Source organism: Gobio gobio (genome assembly GCF_949357685.1).
Source record: "Gobio gobio genome assembly, chromosome: 11".
In the NCBI taxonomy this organism is placed as follows: domain Eukaryota; kingdom Metazoa; phylum Chordata; class Actinopteri; order Cypriniformes; family Gobionidae; genus Gobio; species Gobio gobio.
In genome coordinates, this window is record NC_137104.1 from 39,442,479 (window position 1) to 39,466,600 (window position 24,122).

Consider the following 24,122-nt stretch of genomic DNA (forward strand, 5'->3'; position numbering starts at 1 on the left):
CAGTTGCACTCCCTGACATTTTGGGGGTTTAAGATAACAAAAACCTAAAATATGTATTATTTAAATGTACTAAAAATGTATTCAAACTAAATAGATTTTATAGAATAAAGTGACATGAATGTCATGAGGAAATAATGCACTTGGACACAAAAATATGCACGTCATGTCATTGACCCTTTACCCAAATCTCAACGTTAAGATAAACATCTCAGGTGTGAAAAAACACCAGAAATCCTTGTTTAACACAACGCATATCAAAGCTGCAAAATAAAAGAGGACTGATTGAAAATGGGAGGGAGGGGTGGGGGGAAGTGGAGAGAGTTAAATTTATCTCCCCTACAGCAAATCCCTCTCAATCTGATCAGTGTGTTTGGAATGGACTAACTTGCCTCAACTCTGTGACTGACTGCAGGTGAGGGACCTTTTTTCTCTCCAAAAAAACATACAAACCAGCAAACAAACAAAAAACTCCTAGACAACTATCTGATGGAGGTGATTCAAATTTACTTCAGCAGGTATGGTTCAGATTCTTCATCAATCAGTGTCATTTAGAGACTGTGATATAATTGTGGCATTTGATTGAATAGCAGATGTAGCAAAGCAGGGTAATAGCAGAGTAAAACTTGTGTTCAGCATGAATAGCCATATGGTTTTAGGAAAACCTGTGAGAGAAAATATGCTTGCTCTTACAAACCTAATCTATTTCTTCCTTTGTGTTTTACTTTTCTTAGAGAAATGTTTCATGAGATTTTAGATGATATTAAATACTTAGATGTTGATTATATTGGCAAAAAAAATAGTTAGCAAACGTCTTATAGTAGAAGAATGCATGTATATTTGATCATGCATACACTGTTTTTATAATCGTATTCTTGTCAAATGAAAATACAAATAATTTAATGAATTGTCTGACAACCTCAACAGAACTTTTCAGTACTGATGGTATAGTTTTGCATTGTCCCTTCACTTACTTGAACTGCTTGCATTTGAAAAGGTCTTTTCTCGTTCTATTTTCTCACTCTATATACAGCACTGTTTTAATTTGCCTTATGTAAGCATGTAAGGTTTTTTGCAAATATAAAACCATTGTGGTTACTGGACATGTTAGACAAAGGTCAATAAAGGACACGGTTCCTCATTAAGTACTTTGACCTGATACATTAGGTGAACAAATCTCTGTCTTAAGGACACCTGTTCTAATGTCACTAACAAGAGCAATGCTCTACATGGATGATTATTTTAGGTTTTGGTTACATTTTACAATACAGTGTTGAGTGTTCATGTTCTGTGTTCAAGATAGCACACAGTAATGTTAACGAACAACATGGGTTACATGGATGCTCTATGGAAAGTGTTAAGAAGTTTCCTTACACTAGAGGGAGTTTGGAACTACCTCACATTTGAAATAACCAGAATAACATACTTTTAGAGGGATAGTTCACCCAAAAATAAAAATAGTAAGTATAATTCTGTCATCATTTACTCATTCTCAAGTTGTTCCAAACCTGTATGATTTTTTTCTTCTGCTGAACCCAAAAGAAGATATTTTGAAGAATGTCAGAAACAAAAAATACTATGGAAGTCAATGGGGTCCATCAACTGTTTGGTTACTCATATTCTTCAAAATATCTTCCTTTGTGTTTAGCAGAAGAAAGAAACTTATACAGGAACAACTTGAGGGTGAGTAAATGACAACCCAATCTCATGGCAATTCGTACATATTTTACGAGGTGGCTAATTCGTACAAATGTGTAAGACCTCACTCGTACGATTTTTGCTAAATCGTTCGTATTTGACAAGTTGACAAAATCGTATGAATTCGTACGAATGACCTAATTTTTAAGTGAGCTATCCCTTTAAGTGACTATTAATGTGTACTATTTAACAGCCAGGTGGTCTTGTGGAATAGTATTGTTGATTTGACCTATATTAAGATCATATTTACCTTTTCTCAACTGCCTGGTCTTTATCAAAGCTATAGCCTGAATCCAAATATTTTAACTATCACAGTCTATTGTTGGTCTCTCATAATTATTCTTGTTTTCAAACAAGAATGACCTCCATTTTGTAATTTTTTTTTTTTTTTTAAATTGACAATGGCTTGCTAAGGCTGGATGTCATTTTTGTTTCCTGCTATTTTGTATTTGTTTTTGGTCCAAAGTAACTTTAAGTACTTTAACTGCAGAAACAGTTTCCAGAGCAAAGTATTCTTTGGAATTTGATCTTATGTGTTGGTGCACTTTTAACCATTAGTCTACTGACAGTCCATAACTTTAACCGTTAGTCTACCACCACCATGTTTTGCATCTTCAAATGTTTGCATGAACTCAACCCTTGTCCATTTCTTTGAAGATTAAAAAATGTTGTTTTACAAAAATATGCTTAAAGATATGTGAATATGACTAGTGCAATGACGCTTTGGTAGGGTCTGTTGAATTGCATTTCAATGAGTAATCCATGGTTTGAGTTAAAAAGCTAATCATGTACAGAGTACAAGTGCATCCATGATGTCTGTTTGTGACATGAATCATGATACAGACAGATTTAAAGAGCTTAGCAACAGTCTACTTCCCTTCATCTAATTACGCTCTTAATTAGCCAACAGACTATGAATGATTCAACGGATTCATTTAAGCATCCATACAATTAGGTTGAGATACAGTAGGACAGGTGTTAAGTGATTCCTGGGACAAAGTTTATGTATCCGCTTGGTGATGACCCAGGTTGAGATTCTTTCAGCAGTTTCCTCCTTAAGATACATGTAATAATTCTGAGTGACTGATGTGTAAGTGTACAAAACAATTCACGAATGCACTTGTGCATTGTTAGTGGTGGACTGTTCTTTAGAATTAAGAATTGGTCAAAAAAGTTTGATGCCTTGCAAAATAGGAATGAACAAGATGGTCCAACAATGACTAACTGATTAGTTAGGTTAGGGTTAGTCAGGTAGACTTTTACAATAGTTAGAATTTTGTATAATATATTTTATGAGCTATTACAAATATAATATTTTACAATTAAATGTTAAATGTTATAATTGGTTGTAAATTATTTTAAATTATACATATTTATTCATATAAGATATTATACAAAAATTATTAATAAAAACCTATTCTAAAAGTTTACCTCGTTGTGTGTATATACTATATACACTATATTGCCAAAAATATTGGGACACCCCTCCAAATTGAATTCAGGTGTTCCAATCACTTCCATGGCCACAGCGGTATAAAATCAAGCACCTAGGCATGCAGATGCTTCTACAAACATTTGTGAAAGAATGGGTCGCTCTCAGGAGCTCAGTGAATTCATGCATGGTAACATGATAGGTTACCACTTGTGCAATAATACATTCATGAAATTTCCTCACTACTAAATATTCCATGGTCAACTGTTAGTGGTATTATAATATTAAGCAATTAGGAACAACAGCAACTCAGCCACGAAGTGGTAGGCCATGTAAAATCACAGAGCAGGGTCAGCGCATGCTGAGGCACACAGTGTGCAGAAGTCACCAACTTTCTGCTGAGTCAATAGCTACAGACTTCCAAACATTGTGTGGCCTTCAGATTAGCTCAAGAACAGTGCATAGAGAGCTTCATGGAATGGGTTTCCATGGCCAAGCAGCTGCATCCAAGCCTTACATCACCAAGTGCAATGCAAAGCATCGGATGCAGTGGTGTAAAGCACGCCGCCACTGAACTCTAGAGCAGTGGAGACGTGTTCTCTGGAGTGACGAATCACACTTCTCTGCCTGGCAATCTGATGGACGAGTCTGGGTTTGGCGGTTGACAGGATAACCGTACTTGCCTGACTGCATTGTGCCAAGTGTAAAGTTTGGTGGACGGGGGATTATGGTGTGGGGGTTGTTTTTCAGGGGTTGGGTTGGCCCCTTAGTTCAAGTGAAAGGAACTCTTAATGCTTCTGCATACCAAGACATTTTGGACAATTTCATGCTCCCAACGTTGTGGGAACAGTTTGGGGATGGCCCCTTTCTGTTCCAACATTGGAAATGTTTGAAGGGGGTATATTCAAATATGCAATTTCTCAGAGTTGTAGCATGCTGATAACTAGTTCAGTGTGCTTAATATGTCATAGTACACTACAATCTCTTAGCACACTAAAATCTGTAAAGAAGTTGCATTTTTAAATTATCTGCCTTTAAACCATCAATGCCATACCACTATCAAAGTGGCACACCTGCAAAAATGTATCTGAAACTGACTGATTCAATCTTATTTGTATTTTTCTTGTTTATTGTTGAATGTAGAATATGTTTATCAAAGTGCTGCGTGTTCATGTGCACTTGCATTTAATCCAGACTCTTTTATATAAAGTTGGTGCGTGTGTATGTTCAGATGGGCTCCTTTGTCTGTAGCAACAGTTTTTCCGCATTTTCCCCTATAAACTTTGGGTAACACTTTAGTTTAGGGTCCAATTCACACTATTATCTCTAGTTGCTTATTAGCATGCACATTACTATAGGGTATTGGCTGTTTATTAGTACTTATAAGGCACATATTAATTTCTTATTCTTCATGACTATATTCTATATCCCTAATCCTACTAATACCTAAACTTAACAACTACCTTACTAAGTATTAATAAACAGTAATTAGGAGATTACTGAGGCAAACGTTGTAGTTAATAGTGAGAATTAGACCCTAATCTAAAGTGACAAAACTTTTTGTTAAGAACTTGTGAAACATTCTGTGTGAAAGGCCTCTAAGAAACACACATGCTGGAGATCTGGTGGACCATAATTATACAGCTGACTAGTCTGTAAAGTCTCTTCACATTTGCTGCAAGCCCAACTAAGCTGAGAGGCAAAGTGTCCTTTGCAAACACCTTGATCTTTCACATTCTCACTCATTCTGTGTCAGTCACACGAAGATGCCATGAGCTGTGTCTAGTGATATGTCTAGGTTGGCGTGCCGTACAGCGTGAGAAACACATTTGGGCAAGCCTCTTAGGAGACTGCTGGCCACATGTAGGTAGAGTCCTTCTGAATTGGCTTATAAGTACTAGACTACAACCCAGCAATACTGCAGGAAGAGACTACTGTAAGCATGCCAAACCAATCCACCATGGCCTTTAATCCTTAGATCCTATTAGACATTTAAACTTGGGGATGTAAGAGTGAGAGCCCCCTTCCTGTGACTTGATATATCCTCAGGCAGATTCTCCCAGATATAAACTACTTGGGTATTTTAAGAGACCGAGGCTGCATTTTTTTGATCAAAAAAGATAGATAAGATTAGAAGATAGATAGACAGATAGACAGACAGACTTTCTGCAGTCAATAGCTACAGACCTCCAAACTTTGTGTGGCCTTCAGATTAGCTCAAGAACAGTGCATAGAAAGCGTCATGGAGTGGGTTTCCATGGCCGAGCAGCTGCATCCAAGCCTTACATCACCAAGTGCAATGCAAAGCGTCAGATGCAGTGGTGTAAAGCCCGCCGACACTGGACTCTAGAGCAGTGGAGACGTGTTCTCTGGAGTGACAAATCACGCTTCTCTGTCTGGCAATCTGATGGACAAGTCTGGGTTTGCCTGACTGCATTGTGCCAAGTGTAACGTTTGGTGGAGGGGGGATTATGGTGTGAGGTTGTTTTTCAGGGGTTGAGCCTGGCCCCTTAGCTCCAGTGAAAGGAACTCTTAATGTTTCTGCATACCAAGATATTTTGGACAATTTCATGCTCCAAACTTTGTGGGAACAGTTTGGGGATGGCCCCTTCCTGTTGACTGCGCACCAGTGCACAAAGCAAGGTCCATAAAGACATGGATATATATACGATTGGTATCATCACTCTGTCTCCTCTCCACCAATCAGCTGGTGTGTGGTGGGCGTACTGGCGCAATATGGCTGCCGTCGCATCATCCAGGTGGATGCTGCACATTGGTGGTGGTTGAGGAGATTCCCCCCTTCTATGTAAAGCGCTTTGAGTGCCTAAAAAAAGCGCTATATAAATGTAACAAATTATTATTAATTATTATTATTATTATTATTATTATTATTATTATGGATGAGCGAGTTTGGTGTGGAGGAACTTGACTGGCCTGCACAGTCCTGACCTCAACCCGACAGAACACCTGTTATAACTGCAAAGGGTGGGCCAACTCCACATTAAACCCTGCGGATTAAGAATGGGATGTCATTAAATTTCATGTGTATGTAAAGGCAGACGATAGATAGATAGATAGATAGATAGATAGATAGATAGATAGATAGATAGATAGATAGATAGATAGATAGATAGATAGATAGATAGATAGATAGATAGATAGATAGATAGATAGATAGATAGATAGATAGATAGATAGATAGATAGATAGATAGATAGATAGATAGATAGATAGATAGATAGATAGATAGATAGATAGATAGATAGATAGATAGATAGATAGATAGATAGATAGATAGATAGATAGATAGATAGATAGATAGATAGATAGATCGATCTATGTGTGAACTTCATATTGCCTCTGCTAGCGCTTCTCTGATGTGTTCCTTCTAGCATTAGTTTGCCATTCTCCCTATGCATCCTTCATTAGCTACCTCCGGCTGCAGGCTCTCTAAATTACTTGGCTGCTCACATGGTTTTGAAAGCCATCGTTCATCATTTGCATCAAGTTCAAGTAACAGTAATCTGATTACAATAGCCGAGGGGGTTTTCAACTGTTAGCATCATTCACCTCAGGGGCACGTCTGGCTCAACAAGAGCATGTTGTTGACGGATCAACTCAATAATTAGAACTGAGATATATGTGAACCCACTACATGCCCTTTTCAAAATAAAACATGCTCATTTGTTTTATTAGACTTAGAAGCATTGTAAATAACCCCAGAAGTGTTTTTTCTAAGGTCACACGGCTTCATTCTGACTGAAATCTGTCTTCTAATCTGCAGGGATGCACTATGGCCTAACAGAATCCGGAAATTAAAGGATTACTCCTAACTGCCAAACACTGGAGAGCTGGTGTGCCAAAGATTTTGTCAGCCCAGGGTGAAAAAGCGGGCAACAAGTCTTACTTCTGCATGTGCATTTGTAAACTGGAATGTCTGCATTTGATGGATTTATAACCGCTCACAGTGGAAATAACCTCTTGCGCTCACAAAAAGTATATACACAAAAAAAACAATGCATTTTCTGGACATTTTCTGAATCCACCGATTATTCTCCCATGACCCCTTTTCGTGGTGTGCATCCCACTGCTGTGAAGAAGAAATCGATGATGACGAAAAACACAAATTATGCCATCATGTCGCTGCCTTTCTCAGAACATATAAACTGGGGAGGGATTTTTCAAGGACTGTATCCGCCCTGTCGCTCCCTCTTTCTTATTCTTCTCCTTTTTTTATTGCCCTCTGCTGCAGTTAGTAGCGTGCCAGGTTTGGAATATGACTGGGGCACGCAACCCAAACTTGTTTGCATCCCTATCCCTGCAGATGCAGACCCTGGTTGTTTCACACCAGGTGGAGCTTCACATGGGGCTCCACATGGGGCTCCGCATGGGGCTCCGCACGGGGCTTCACATGGAGCTTCACATGGGCCAAACAGCAATGGACACGGGAATGGTGCTCCACATGGAGCTTCACATGGGGCTTCACATGGGCCAAACAGCAGTGGCAACGGGAATGGACATCATGGGCCAGTTAGCGGTCTGCCAGGTAGTCACAGCAGTAGTAGTAGCCGACATGGCATATCCGATGAGGCCAAAGCCACCATCCTTCATCTGAGGGAGAGCCTTGTGCGACAGAAGGAGACCATCTTGGATCAGCGAGAGACCATTCGAGAGCTGACAGCAAAACTGACGCTCTGCGAGAGCTTCGGGAGAGGACATCATGATGACAGCCATCATGGCCCTTCACATCATAACTCCCAGCATTCCCCACACCACTTTGACAGCCACCATGCTGACCCACACTTTCCTTTAAACGGGCATCGGAGTGACCATAACAGAGGCAAATCTCCATATCTGGGAAAACATGGAGGCTTCTCCCCAGAACAGACTGGAAAGACCCTGCAGGCCCTGAAGGAGAGGCTGGAAAATCTTCAGGTGGGGATATTTACAATCTTAAACTGAAAGCCTGTAAATTGATTTTAACACATTCGATTCGGGTCAGTAAGAATGTTTTTGAAACAAGTCTCACCAGGCTGCATTTGTTTGATCAAAAAAGACAGTAAAAACAGTAATGTTGTGAAATATTATTACAGTTTCAAATAAATTTTAATACATTTAAAAATTTAATTTATTCCTGTGATGGCAAAGCTGAATTTTCAGCAACTCCAGTCTTCAGTGTCACTTTATCCTTCAGAAATCATTCTAATATGCTGATTTGGTCGTTTAAAAAAAAAAAAACATTTCTTATTATTTTATCATTGTTGAAAACAGTTGATTTGATAAATAAGGGATAATGTACATCCAGTCAGTTGTTATCGAAGAATAAACCTGGACAGGGTGATCAGGGCTTTTGTTTTGTTTTTTACTTTTGAAATTTGACCTGTTTAAAATCTTATAATCCATTGTGTGCAAAATTAACTCACAGCAACAATATTACGGTAATATTAATACTGAAGTCCTCCGATTTCATTCTCAACACTATCAATAAATATAACAGAAACGGAAATTGGCAGCAGCTGAATTTGTATGAAACAAGTGAGAGCATGTCCGTGGTGCTAGACATGACATGAGACATGAAAGACTTGCAGACTGTTTTGCTCTTGAAAACGGTTGTTATCAGGGAATAACACACCTCGGAATCAAGCAGTCCAGAAAGCCATGTAATATTTAGCATCATATCACAGCATTTACAACATTATGAAATCTTTTGTAACATTATCAATGTCTTTACTTTCACTTTTGATAAATTTATGCATAATTTCTAAATAAAAGATTTTATTTCTTAATAAATAAATAACTTCACTGACCCCAAACTTTTTAATGGTAGTGTGCATTTGTATTTTTTTTCTCCTGGGAAAGTTATGTATATGCATTTTTTTACCTGCATGTCACAGGCCGATCTGTATTCAGAACTTCGCAGGATGACATAAGCTCATTTATAGTTCAGTAACGTACACTTTGGTGGCTTCATGTGCCAACAACAGATCACAGTCTTCCGTTTAGGCAGCCCAGCCGGGATTAACTTATTTAATTAGCCAGATCCCTATCCTTGAGAGAACACATGGGATAAAATGGTAGAAAAACAAACTATCTACAATGCTTGGAATGCACTTTGAACTGTAAACAAGCCACCGTGTGACACTTTTATGGAAGATAGTATACAGTTAAACTAATGATATGCAATTAAACTCTCCCTTTTTAATTGTTCTGCAGTACAGTAATGAATTGCTGCCATAGGGTTTGAAGTTAATTTCATCCAAGTTTTAACTTGACTCTGTTCTTTAGAACTCTTGCACGTTCTTTCTATTTCCCAAAGTGACTTGGATATCACTCCAAGCTTTATTAGACTTGCACACACAGTACGCTGGTGACAGCACTCTACAATGTGCTAGTTACTGCCATCATCAATTAGCCCCATCTGCCTTGATGAGCCATTAAGCGCACAATGCGGTGGTGTAAAGCTGGATTTGCTACGACTTATAGGAAAAAGGCTGACAGTGAAGGAGGGGCTGGCTTGTGATGTCATAGCACTCGTCTGTATACTAATACACTACTGATCAAAAGTTTGGGGACGCAAAGATGTTTTAATGTTTTTAAAAATAAGTCTCTTATGTCACCAAGGCTGCATTTATTTGATGTAAAAAGAGTAATATTGTGAAATATTACTAAAATTTAAAACTCTTTTCCATTTAAATATATTTCCAAATGTTATTTATTTCTGTGATGGCAAATCTGAATTTTCAGGAGCCATTACTCGTCTTCAGTGTCACATGATACTACAGAAATTATTCTGATATACTGATTTGGTTCTCATGAAAAGTGTCCTGTGCTACTTAATCCTTTTTTAGAAACTGTTATAGATTTTTTTTTCAGGATTTCTTGATCAATAGAAAGTTCAAAAGAACAGCATTTAATGTCTTTAATGTCCCTTTTTTATTTAATTTAATGTGTGTGTGTGTGTGTGTGTGTTTTATTTAGTTTTTTTATCTTACAAATGTGTGAATGGTTGTATATATTGAATGTTAATTAATACAAATTAGATTTTTCTCTACAATATACTTGGTCTGTTGTTGAAAAAGAAAAACAATGGTGTGCTATGTTTTTGGTTCATTTTAAACAATTTAAAATATTTGTTGAAACAATTATTATATTATATTATATTATATTATATTATATTATATTATATTATATTATATTATATTATATTATATTATATTATATTATATTATATTATATTATATTATATTATATTATATTATATTATATTATATTTCCACAAGATTGTGAGTCAGTGTTATGCGGTGTTCTATTTTCAAGAAACTGTTCATTACTGCATGATATTGGTTATTATTATCATTATTATCAATGTATATGTAGATTGTATTTACAATCTTGCCAAAGCTGTATACTGTTGTTTATTGTCTTCCTTTTTGTTTTTATAGGCAAGAAATTCTTCCAGTTCCTATTCAAGTTCATTGAGAGACCTTCTACAGCGCAAAATCAATGCACTTGAAGAACAGCTCCATCATCACTATGACAGTCACTACGGCCACCGTGAAAACCATCATGGATACGGCCATCATGAGGATCATCATGACCATGACCATGATGACCACCATAATACCCACCACAATAACCACCATGATGACCATCACGATAACCATGACAACCACCAAGCAAACCATCACGATGACCATCACTCCAGCCCCCATCGTAACAACCATTATAGTTATCACTATGACCGCCACAGCGACCACCATGATGATCACCATGACGATCACCATGGCAATCACCAAGACAATCATCAAAACGGCCATGATGATCATCATGACAGCCACGACAACAACAACCACCATGATGATCATCATGATGATGGCCATCATGGCAATGGTCACCATGATGATGGACACCATGGAAATGATGATCATGCTCACCATCCACAAACTTCTTTCAAGCCAACTGGGCCAAGAGCGCCTGTCCGTGGAGCCCTCAACAAGCTAGATGCAGTGCTGAGTAACCTTCACCACAAGACTCCAGAACCAGGTGATATGTCCTAAAAAAGTAGTACAAAAAGTACAGTAGAACTGAAGTAACTAAATCAAATTTCCATAGGACAACTCTAGAAGAGAAGTGTAAGTGCAGATTCTTTTATTTTTATTTAACCGGTCAAACTTAAGGTCCATTCTTTGATGTTTTGTAATGGTTTTTGTAATTTTGTCCTAACCAAATATATATTGAAAAGTATTTAAGTGGAATATATGTATAGGTACGTATATGTATATGTAGCCAATGTGTACATCCACTACTGGTCAAACGTTTGGAATAATTAAGATTTTTATTTTTATTCCTCAATCCTCAGTTTAATGTTTTCAAAAGGAGAAGAATGATCTTGTACTCACCAAGGCTGCATTTATTTGATCAAAAACAGGGTTAAAACATCAATACTGTGAAACATTATTACAATTTAAAATAACTGTGTAAAATAACTGTACTTAATATATTTTAAATGTAATTTATTTCTTTAAAAGTTGAAAATTAAATTTACTTCAGTCACCCATGTCACATGATCCTTCAGAAATCATTCTAATATTTTGATTTGGTGCTTAGTTATTAGCAACTATTATTTATGCTCAATTATTAATAATGGTTCTTTTTATTATAATTTTTTTGTGGAAACTGTGATACTTTTTTCAGGATTCTTTGATGAATAGAACGTTCATAGAACAGTATTTATTTGCAATAGAGACCACTTGTAACATTATAAATGTCTTTACTTTCACTGTTGAACCATTAAATGCATTCTTGCTCAATAAAACTATTAATAAAAAAAAAAACTATTTACCCCCAAACATTTTAATAGTAGTTTATCACAGTTTCCATAAAACATATTAAGCTGCAAAACACGCTGATAATAACAATAATAAGGTTTCTTTTTGTTTCTTCTTGTAATGTTTTTTTTTCTTATGGTTCTTACGATCTAAGCGCATGGTCTGAAGTGCATGGTTCAGGTGCACATAGGGCGTGTCCGAATCCTCTTTTTCTAGTTTAATGATGGAAAAAAACAGTCGGCGCGCCAGGCACATGGGTGTGTTTTGGGTGTAACGTGCAATAAACTAATAAGAGTCGCATCTCCTATTCCCTTTTAAAGCCAGTTGCGCTCGCACCATGGCGGATTCACTGAAGACCTTTTATTTTTAATATTTAAAAATGTTTGTGTACTGCTGCGCATCCCTGTGTGTGTGATAAGCAGAGTGTACGCGTGTTGTGCACCCGCCTATAGGCGCACATTACTAAAGCGCCTTTTAAATAACCCAAAAGATACAACTGAAAACGACAGCGCCATTAACCAACAAAAACATGGTCTAAAGTCAATGGCGCCGTAGTTTTCAGTTGCCTCAAAATAGCAATGCGCCAACAATGTGCCTGAACACACCTCGTTTTCAGACCAGCACGCCCATGGGCGAACAGATGGGGGCGAGTGCATTTGCTATTTAAACAACGTGGCGCTGGATGTGAAAATGATAACTGCATCGGGCTGAAACTATCAAAAAACACTTGCATCGCGCCTGCTATCGCATTGTGCCGGGTGTGTGAAAGGGCCAAATTACCTACCACGCCATACTGACAATTGCCTGCACTCAAGCTGTGATAGAAACCCCAAGCGAAGAAGCGAAACCCAGGGATCTAAGCCTAGGGTCGATTTTTCAAGTTGTGTAGGTGTTTACTAAGTGACCATTTGTAAGAGCTTCAGTGTCTAGAGGTCTGAACTAGGGATGCACCGAATCCAGATTTTTGGGGTTCGGCCGAATACCGAATCCACTGGTTAAGATTCGGCCGAATCCGAAACCGAATACCGAATCCTTCTACCATCCTCAGTCCATTATCACAGTAAATACATTAACGAAGTAAACAACGTCCACAGCAGTGTAGGGATGCAATTGACCATTTAACCGTTAACCGAAAGTAAGAACTTTGAGCGATTAATACTATCAGTTAAACGGTTTAAATGTTTTTAATGCTTTTTTGATTGTTTGTTTTTTTATGCATGGTTAAGAAAAAATATGCTGTGGAGCGTTATTTGTTCACTCACGGAGCGAATCGACATGTGCAACCACAAACCAAACCAGGCTATATCTCGCAAAATGAAGCAATAGAAAAGCTTACCGTGTGGGACCATTTCGACAGAAAAATACAGCAGTAGTACAAGCTCCTGACTGGTGGAAAGCAAATGAACGGCGCTTCCCGAGGCTGGCCGCTCTAGCGAGGCGTTATCTCTGTATTCCCGGGACAGTGCCATCTGAAGCCTTGGTTAAGGCTTTTAATAGTGTGGTTTTGGTCAAGTTTACTAAAGTAAACATTGTCGCGTATGTTCTTCTCGTCGCTGTTTCCTGATGGTTTATAGAACAATTACCCCGAGTCGTCCTCTGTCGTTTCAAAGAATAACACAACGGAGAGCGCAGGGGGCTCGCGCGCGCGCTGTCAACCGAGGCTCGTGCTGCGGAGACAGAAGGATTGAGTATTTTTTCTGCCGCGGGTTTAACTGTCAACAGGCTGTGCTCCAGACTAACCCACATCACTTAGACATGTTACTTAAAAAACAAACAAACAAAGCACATACAAGGTGTGGATTGAGGTAGTCTAGGCCTTCTATTTTTATATGACAAAAAAAAAAACGATTCCGGTTCTTCAAAGCTTACGGATTCAGTGCATTTCCAATCTTAATTTGATAGTTATTTAAGTGGAAAATATTTAGTGTAGGTCTATGTATTTTATTCTATTTTAGGTCTATTTTATTTTATTCTTATATTTTATCTGGTCTATATGCGGCTGTTTGCACGGTAAAATAAAATACATTTTGGCTGCTGTCTGTAGATTCCTTCATGCACAACTCGTATTCTCTCGGATGTTTCATACGCACATTTTTTAACAGCGGCTGATGTTTAGGGTCCTTGTCATCACGAGACAAATCAGCATTGCAAATTGAACATGTAGCTCGACTTGAATCGCCTTCTTTTGACTTAAAGTAGCATAGGCTACTGCCATGTTTTCTGTTCATGAGTTTCATTTTTACTTTCAACAGCCGTGTCATTACGTTCGACCAGTGGAGCGCGCATAGTGCAAGCCAGGGTTCGGGTTCGGTGGAAAAAAATTCTGAGGTTCGGCAGAAACCGAACCATGTCAAAAAGCCCAATATTCGGCCGAATCCGAACCCGAATCCTGGATTCGGTGCATCCCTAGTCTGAACACTCACCTCAGCTCAATGCCCCTGACCATCATAGAGCCCCTTTTTCAGAGCCCTTGGGAGCAGAGCTAGCAAGGGAAACTTTAGACATAACCTCAACCATGGCCAGCTTACATCTTTCACTGAAAAGAGACCAAACAGTGGGTCGCAGGTGTTATTTAACCACTTCTTTTTCGTAACATAAAAGCTCCTGGAAAGCAACCCAAGTGGGGGGCATGCAGCTATACCTGCACTACAACCTCTAGTTAATAAACTATGGGAGAGCAACAGTTTAGGGAGTGAGAAGCCCATGAGGATACTGACCATCTCCTCTACACTGTCAGTTGTAGACCACAAGGGTCCGATGCGACACTCTTACTCCCAAACTGGAGGAGTAGCCCTTCTTTGAAACACTTTTACCGCCAATTCACAAGGGAAGCATGTTACCTCACTTCTACCTCCAATTACATAAACCGGAGGGAGCCACAGAGATAGTGGGTTACGCATGATGACCTAGTCCACCTTCAACTCCTTAAAGCACTTAACCCTAGGCTGATAGTTGCTCCTTGCCACTTGTATGTGAAATCTCCCAGAGCTTTTTTATTTCTTGAGAGAGCTTTCTCAATCCCCTACCAGAGGCTCGAGAAGATGGCTTTTTGGCTTGGTTAGTAGGGGAATATTATTGATTTGAACACTATTGAATAAGAACTGAAATTAGCTGAATGATGACATCACTGTTTTCTCCAGAGCTGTTTTATAGATTAATTGAACCCACAAACTGTATCAACACTGAACGGATTTCAAATGATAATGACTGTTCACTGTTGTCATTTTAGAGCTTCTTTACAGCATAATTTAATTCTGTTTGCTTCAGTGAAACATTATTGTCCTGTTTATCACTGGAAAAAGGTCCAGGACCTCATAACTTTGAGTACTCAGACCTGCGAGTCGAAATTAGCTCTCTAAGGTCCTTAGGGCTTCTTCGGGTACGCCACCTCAATCCCAGACTCCTAATTCCTACTGGAAACTAGCCCCTGGCAGTGGGTCAGAGAGGGCTACGAGGTGATGGACCCTGGACACAGTGAGGGATGAACCTCTGGAATGCTGCAGATTGAACTTTCGCCTCTCTAAACCTCTCGACTACCCCATCAATAGCAGTAGAGAATAGGCCAGTGGGCGATATCGGACATCAAGGAGCAATGTTTTTTTCTCCTCCCTCCCTGTTAAATTCAGACACAGATGCTGCTCAGTGGTAACATTAGCAGTCATACATCAGCCAATGACGTGCCGTCTGCTTCATGGCACGGAGGGCAAGATCTGTGGCCCTTTGGAGTTCCAGGACTGCCTCACGTGCCAATTCCTCACCATGATCCAGGTCCTTGAGAAGGTCAGCCTAGTATGCCTGCAACACTGCCGTGGTGTGCAGGGCTGACCCTACAGTGCATAGGCCTAGCCCACCAGAGGGGGGGTGCTCTGACTCAGTTTGGATGGCAAGGCCAGAGCCTTCAGTGCAAGCACCTCTTCTACCTGGGGCATCACGTAGCCCTTGCACATTCAAATAATTTGATGGTGAACCGGTGATTTTGAAAACTCATTGTTGAGATCGGGAAGAAATGGAAGGCTAATAAGGGGAGAGCATTTATGGACCAGGAGGAATATTTAATCTAGTCTGCCTTGAATGACCTCTTGCTTTTCCACCAACCAGTCTAGTCTGAGTCTAGCCATGGCACAGGTCATCGCTTCCAGCAACTCCTCATATGCAGGGCCAAGAGAAGGAGGCTATAGATATAAAGTCCATCCTTAACTTCCTCCACATTTAACTCATAAGAGCTAGGTCTAACCAATAATATGCTTTCAAATGGATCAAAAGAGGCAGCAGAGTGGGCTTCTTGATCCAGACAGAGCCTTGGAGCTACCGTTTGAATTCTAAGAAAGGGATGCACCCGTCTCAAATGTCTACGATAGCTTCACTTGTGACCCCAGTGATCTGTCACTAAACCGCGAGGCACAGTTGCCTGGCTCCCTTCCCGAGAGCTGACCGTGTGTGCTTCACTCCTAAACAAATTACACATAGATTGTATGAATCGTCACCCACAATGAAGCGGGGATACGGAGATGCACAATTTCTAAATGCATGTTTGCTTGCCAATTATTTGCTTGTTGATCTGAGTCTTCTGACGATTTTAGTTGAGCTTTTATATGTTATGCTGCAGAGAAATTATATCCTGTTTTTCACCAACAGGACCAAATAAGAAGCCCAAGAATCCTGACGCTTTTCAGATTGGCTTCCCGATGCGCACCAACTACATGTATGGGCGAATTAAACGCACCCTTCTGAGTGAGATTTTCGCCTTGACGGTCTGCCTTTGGTTGAAAGGAGGCTCAGGTCCTGGGATCGGGACTCCATTCTCCTACTCTGTCCCAGGCCAGGCCAATGAGCTTGTCCTGATTGAGTGGGGCAACAATCCTATGGAGCTGCTGGTGAATGACAAGGTAAAAAAAGCACCTAATTATAAAACAGGGATTTTGTAACGAAAGATTAATGTCCTAGATTCGCTAAACACAGGCAATCCTACAAAAAAAGGAAAAAAACATAACTTATGGTACAGTAAAATAAAATGTGGTCAAATCAAATATAAAATAACATTGGACAAAATAACTGTAATAAAATGCATTGTGTTAAAATGTTAGACCTCACATTTAGGAAAAAGGGTCACAAGACTTACCCTGCCAATGACCTTGTCCCGCCCTTGCAACAGTCTGCAAAGCTCTCTCTTCCTCTTGGCTTCCCAGCCATTTGCATCATCCTGCCTAATTAGTTAATGGCTTATCCGTAGTTGACGTGTGAATACATTCTACTGTTTTTTTTTAAAACTGAAACAAGACAGATCTCTTCAGTTAATGACTGTTTACATGCTGTCAGTAAACGAATGCATGCTGCTGAAGTCTACAGCTAATAAGCAATAATGACGAGGTTTGTCAGGAGTGTAAACTACTATTCCACAAGGTTACTTTGTTAAGGTATACAAGCAAACTATAAACATTTAATCGGAAATTAAAGATTGACAATTGAGGTTTTGTTGTGAGGATTTGTATGTAAATAACCAGGTCTATTTCTCTCTCTCTATTTGTTTTGTTGTTCTTAAATATCCTGTTACTGTTTTATGGAGAAACCATTTGAGATAAATCACAGTCAGTAAGTGAGCTATCTGAATGAATCCAGACTGAATCCCAAACTAATTCAGACCATTATGGAATAGTAGTTTACACTCTGACAAACCTTGTCATTATTGCTTATTAGCTGTAGGCTTCAGCAGCATGCAAGCATTAGTTTACTTGACAGCATGTAAACAGTCATTAACTGAAGAGATCTGTCTTGTTTCGGTTTTTAAAAAATTCTGCAAATTCTACAGATTTTGCAAGCGGTTCACATACTTTTGTGGCAAGAAAAAGTATGTGAACTGCTTGCAGAATCTGTAGAATTTGCTGAATTATTTTTTTCTAGCCATTGTATGTATACAGTGGCAAGAAAAAGTATGTGAACCACTTGCAGAATCTGTAGAATTCGCAGAATTTTTTAAAAACCGAAACAAGACAGATCTCTTCAGTTAATGACTGTTTACATGCTGTCAACTAAACTAATGCTTGCATGCTGATGAAGCCTACAGCTAATAAGCAATAATGAAGAGGTTTGTCAGAGTGTAAACTACTATTCCACAAGACAAAAAAATTGCTGAATTTATTCAAATGACCCCAATCATTCTCAGTGCTGTGTGTCGTTCCCTGGATGATCCACTGCTGTTTTTTTTGTTTGTTTGTTTTTTGTGATGGTTGTTCATGAGTCTCTTGTTTGTCTTGAGCAGTTTAACTGCCCAATGTTCTTCAGAAAAATCCCAGGTCCTGCACATTCTTCAGTTTTCCAGCATCTTTTGCATATTTGAACCCTCTCCAGCAATGACTGTACGATTTTAAGATCCATCTTTTCACACTGAGGACAATTGAGGGACTCAAACACAACTATTATAAGGTTCAAACATAATGCATTAAGAGCTGGGGGGGTGAAAACTTTTGAACAGGATGAAGATGTCCAAATTTTTCTTATTTTGTTTAAATATCAATTTTTTTTAATTTAGTACAGCCCTTCTGAAGAAACAGCAGATACTTTTTTACAAATTAAGTACAATTTACCTTGATTTTCAAATTCAATACGTTTTCACCCCCAGCTCTTAATGCATTCTGTTTCCTTCTGGAGCATCAGTGAATGTTTGAGCCTTTTTTAATAGTTGTGTTTGATTCCCTCAATTGTCCTGTAAAAAGATGGATCTTAAAATCGTACATTGCTAGAGAGGGTTCAAATATGAAAAGGATGCTGGAAAACTGAAGAATGTGCAGGACCTGGAGGATTTTTCTGAAGAACATTGGGCAGTTGAACTGCTCAGGACAAACAAGGGACTCATGAACAACCATCACAAAACAAACAAAAAAACAGCCGTGGATCATCCAGGGAACGACACACAGCACTGAGAATCAATGGTTCATAAACTTTTGAACAGGGTTATTTTAATAAATTCAGCAATTTTTTTGTCTTGTGGACTATATGTAAACATTTTATGTAAAATATTTTATTCAGGACAGTACTAAATAAAAAATAACATGCATTTTGTATGATCCCTCTTATTTAGTTAAAATTATTCCCATTTTCACAGATTCTGCAAGCAGTTTTTTCTTGCCACTGTATGTATGTATGTATGTATGTATGTATATATCCATCATCAGTCAAGGATACATCAGTAGAACTGAACTTGGGCACAACAGTATAAAAAAAAGCTGAATATGCAAAAGTGTGTAAGACAGAATTCCATATAATTACAAAACAATTGCTGTATTGTTTAAAGATGTACTCTGTTTTTGCCCTCTTGCAGGCTGTCACACTTCCTCTTTCTCTGACGGACAGTAAGTGGCACCACCTCTGTGTAACATGGTCCACACGTGATGGCATGTGGGAGGCTTATCAGGACGGTGTGAAAAGAGGCTCTGGAGAGAATCTGTCCCCTTGGCATCCGATTAAACCAGGGGGAGTCTTCATCCTGGGACAGGAACAGGTACAACCCACAGAATCACACATAAGTGAATTAAAACAGACTCGCACTAACACGACACTTTTGTACCCAGGACACTCTGGGAGGCCGTTTCGACGCCACACAGTCTTTTGTGGGCGAGATGTCGGATCTGCAGCTGTGGTCACGTATGCTCACCTCTACCGAGATCTACAACCAAGCATCCTGCTCCAGCCACCTCACCGGCGACGTCCTCACCTGGAGCGAGTCCATGGTGGAACTCCACGGAGGTGTCACAAAATACCCGTTCGACCCATGTCATTAAGGATCTAACCGCAAAGACCACCTCTGCTTAACTTGCAGCTGGAAAGGTGGACATGACATGAATCTGGACTCATACTGCAGCCACTCAATTAACTAAGCACTTTATTAATTTAAGTGTGTAAGAATTACATACCCCATATCGATACTCATATACGCACTCAGGATGTCAACAGACTGGTTGAACTCCATTCTGTGTTGTTGGTTCGCTTCCAGACAATAATGAAAGTACTTAAGTACTTTAGTATAAGACGTGCAAAAACACTTGACACAACAATTACAGTTGGCATGTGCTATCAAAATAAGGTGAGAAATTGTGGACTTTTTTTATATATATCTGTACAATGTCAAATGAATTACACATTTGCAAACTTTTTTCCTTTTCTTTGGTTGGTTAGACCCATTTGTAATCGCTCTAGGCAGCATGGGGGCAGCAGTGAGTTTTAAAGGCCTACATTTCATTTCTGCTGCATTTTTATAAGCCAGGACTTCAGTATAGCTTATAACCTGAGGTGCTCTTTTAGTATTGCAAATCAAGAATAAATTATGCTTAAAATAAACACATTTTGTAATGTTTTTATGCATGTAAATTTGTATTATAGAAAGCAAAAATGTGCAGGTTAGATTAAATGTCTTGGAAAAGATGTTTTTTTCATAAGGATAATGTACAAAGATGACAAGTGATGTCTGTGGGCAGGTGGGATGCTGGTATGGGTTTATATACAGTACACACATGCCAGAAAACTAGGAGCTGAAAGAAAACAGTGAGGTGTCCAGTGCTTAATTTGTAAAGTGGGAGGTCCCGGAGCGCAGAGGGGGGGTGGATCCGGCGACTCAAAACGCAGGTTGGAGGTAACGGAACAACATTTTTTACACTGCCTATAGCAGTGCTTCTCAATCTTTTTTCAATAACGTACCCCCTATCATTTTTTTTCTCAGCCAAGTTATTAAAAATCATTTGAGATAGAAATAAAAGTTATGACTATAGTGATATGCCCAGTCAGAATTATTAGCAATAATAAACAACATTTGCAATAATAAACAATATCACTACCGATAACGAGCATCATATATAAATAAAATATAGGCCTATATTTTAAATATATATATATATATATATATATATATATATATATATATATATATATATATATATATATATATATATATATATATATATATATATATGTATTCGGGTGACATTATTTTTTTTACCACTTTCATTAAATTTTGCTTTGTAGAAAAAGCCTTTCTTTGAAACGAATTTCGTTTTGTATAAATTGTATATTAATTTTAGTAAATGTTGCATTAACTAATTGCTTGTATTTAATAAATAAAAAGCAAATATAACAGACAATATAATAACCGTGAAATGGAGGCACCGGTGCGCCGCGTTCAGTTGCATTGCGCGTGAACTGCAGCGCATCTAATCATAAATAAATTAAACTCAGCATAGGCCTATGCATACATTAGCCATTAAATATATTTGTTGCATTGGATGGTATCCTTTCTACAACAGACCAGGGATTTCTCGCGGCTCGCATCAGAAGAGCATTGCGTCAATAGACCGCAAAACAAACAAGGCCGCCTATGTAGCCTATTCAAGGCAATTTTTATTTTTATTTCAGAACATGCACTGCACGGGTGCGAAATTTAAAAAAATACACTGCATGAATTGTTTTCACAAGCAGTTATTTTTCGGAATATTAAATTAACCAAGAAAAAAAAAGAAGAAAAACACTCCATCCAGATAAACAGCAACAGGCTATTGTGGGACTTAAATAAACACAATTAAATTTCATATAGTAGAATATTATATATATATATATATATATATATATATATATATATATATATAAAACTACATTTCATATAAAACTATATAGTAGGCTATTTTAATGATGCACCAATAATCAACACAAACACATCAGGTCGTTATCCTATTTATCCAGAACGGCCCATACAGCATCGATAGTGCCCCCGGCCTCGATTCTGCTTCTTTCTCTACACCTCGTGTCCAGTGCATTTTTCTAACAGCGATCTCAAGACTCGACAACAAGCGCGAATAGCATGTGTCACTTTAAGCGCTTCACCTTTCGTCGTCCCTCTCCCCTCCCCTTCCATAAAAAAAACAAAAAAATGTATGGAACTTTCATAGGGAATAAATACGAACACAACCAATAACATTGAACAATACACAAATAGTATTTTTTTTTTTTTTAGACGATTAATTTGAATAGTGACATTTGAGGTGCCGGATTCAATAAAAAAGGTTCCGGATCCAACATCGGAGGTGCCGGAACATGTTCCGGCGTGTTCCGGCTCAAATTAAGCCCTGGAGGTGTCCATGGCAACATAGCTTAAAGGAGGATTAAAGAGCTGAAGAGCACTCTCATTTAGAAACTATCTCTCTTTTTCTCTCTATCTCTCCCTTGCTATTCGATTTCATAATATATAATGCACTCTTTGTGTTTAAACACATGCAACTCTGTATTTGAAGAAAGAGTATATCATGGTGACTATTAATAAGTTGGTTGCATATTGCAGTTAATATTCTGTGAAATGTTTTTTAAATTGAGACACAGGTCTGAGTTTGATTATTGAATAATGAACTTAAGTACAATATGGTTTTAAGTAGATTACAGCAACAATTGTATTCATTGTTTTGTGTCATATGGGGCTGTGAAGAAAGTCCTTTTAACATGCATTGTTGCTTGACTACTGTGAAATTTCATTGGTCCAAAAACTGAATCGCATCTCATTAGGAAATGTCTTAGTCTGGGCAAAGACTCTCTCAGAATTCATACCTCCAGCTGTTTATTAAAATGCTGCTGCTTATTTTGAATTTACCCAAAAATCTGGTGGCATTTATTAGATAATGCATTTTCACTATTTAAAATAATTTTAAAATACCATTCATTGTTTCAAACTTTTTAACTAGATGGCCAAATGTACACCCAGAGATAGCCTGATTTTTAGATCTTCCTATCAAAGAACACTTTACAGATTCAGCAGTTAGATAATCGTCCAACCTGACTGGTCAGATTTATGTATGCATGCATTTGTGCATTATGTGTGTGTGTTCAAAATGGACTGCATAAATCAACTGTTAAAACCGCTTAACCTCGCCTTTGGTATATATCTGTATCCAAATGCAAATAATTAGTTTTCTTCTTTAATCTTTATAATATAATTGATGTATATAGCAGTTATGTGTATATATCATATTTTTACTCATTATTAACAATATGTTTGGGCATGTCTTTAATGCCCGTAAGCCAAAGCTTAACTTGAGACAAGCATGTATTCAATTATTTGTAAATAAAGTAATGGTTTTGAACTAATCAGTGGTTTGATTATTATTATTATTATTATTATTATTATTATTAAATGATGTTATTTTCCCCCTTTTAACTTTATAATAATGTTTCTTCTTTTTTTATTCATTATTAGTTTATTAATTCATGCACGTGCACACAAGAGAACATCAGGTTGACAGCATGAACAAGCCGCTTATTAAAGTGACAAATAAAATTTTGCCATGGCCCTGGTTTGAGGCAGTCTAAAGAGGGGAGGCTGAATGAAATTCATCTCCTCCATATATAACCAATCATTATTAGAGTTAACCATTTAGGCCAATCAGTTTTAGTAGGCCTATAAAATTAATGCATTATCAAACCAGTGGTTAAGACAACAGGTAAAGAAAAAGAGTTAAATTTAGCCAAAATATCAATGAAGCATCTGAAAAGTGAGACTGAACGAAAGGGCCATATAAATCTGCCATAATGATTGCGTGGAGGATGGAGTTCTTCTGCCAAGTTGAGTGAGTAGGCTATGTGTTCTCTGTTCATATGTTTACAATGATTAAATGAAATTGCAAGATTGTTTCGTTGTGTTACAGAACAGAGACTCAAGACAGGCTCATCTACAAATTGAGTTTGTAGATGATAAAATCAAAGCCACTAGATGACTAGCCTTCAACCATTAGCCAAAAAAGCTTAAGGGCTAATGCTAACGCTGCGGCTGCCAGTATGCAGGAAAGGACACCAGAGGGTGTTGTTGTTTTTTAATGGATGTCAATGGAGAAGAGGCTTCACTAGACCAAATAAACCACTTTTGTGAGGAAACAACATTTAATGAATCGACTGCCTGTCCACTAATCTTCAACATGTTTTATGCTAAACAATACTTTTGTTGGGAACAATATGTAGGGGAGAGCGGGGCACAACCTAATGCTTTTTGACTTTCTCCGTTTGTGTAAATCATCTTGGGGTATTTCGGAGTATTTATTTTTCCCCACATTAATTTCACACATGTCTAGTACAATTATGTGGTTTTGTTTCATTAATACAGTATATACTTTTTTCTTGATTTACCCCGAAAGAATGGAGGTGAA

The 24,122-nt window shown here is 38.1% G+C and overlaps 2 protein-coding genes across 3 annotated transcripts in view; both read left to right on the forward strand.

Annotated features, from left to right (window-relative positions):
- The window catches only part of LOC307133598 (craniofacial development protein 2-like), a 1,416,430-nt gene that overhangs the window by 912,326 nt on the left and 479,982 nt on the right, over nt 1-24,122 (forward strand). The window lies entirely within an intron of this gene.
- Nucleotides 350-23,068, forward strand: LOC307134141 (uncharacterized protein). Of its 2 annotated transcripts, none has more exons than XM_079829652.1 (7): nt 350-412; nt 6,912-8,062; nt 10,570-11,170; nt 16,591-16,841; nt 19,271-19,450; nt 19,521-20,495; nt 22,068-23,068. In XM_079829652.1, exons 2-6 carry the CDS (start codon nt 7,061-7,063, stop codon nt 19,728-19,730), a joined length of 2,244 nt encoding a protein of 747 aa, XP_079685778.1. In that variant the 5' UTR covers nt 350-412; nt 6,912-7,060; the 3' UTR covers nt 19,731-20,495; nt 22,068-23,068. The 2 variants fall into 2 exon arrangements, with proteins under 2 accessions (XP_079685778.1, XP_079685779.1); XM_079829653.1 differs by having other exon boundaries at nt 364-515.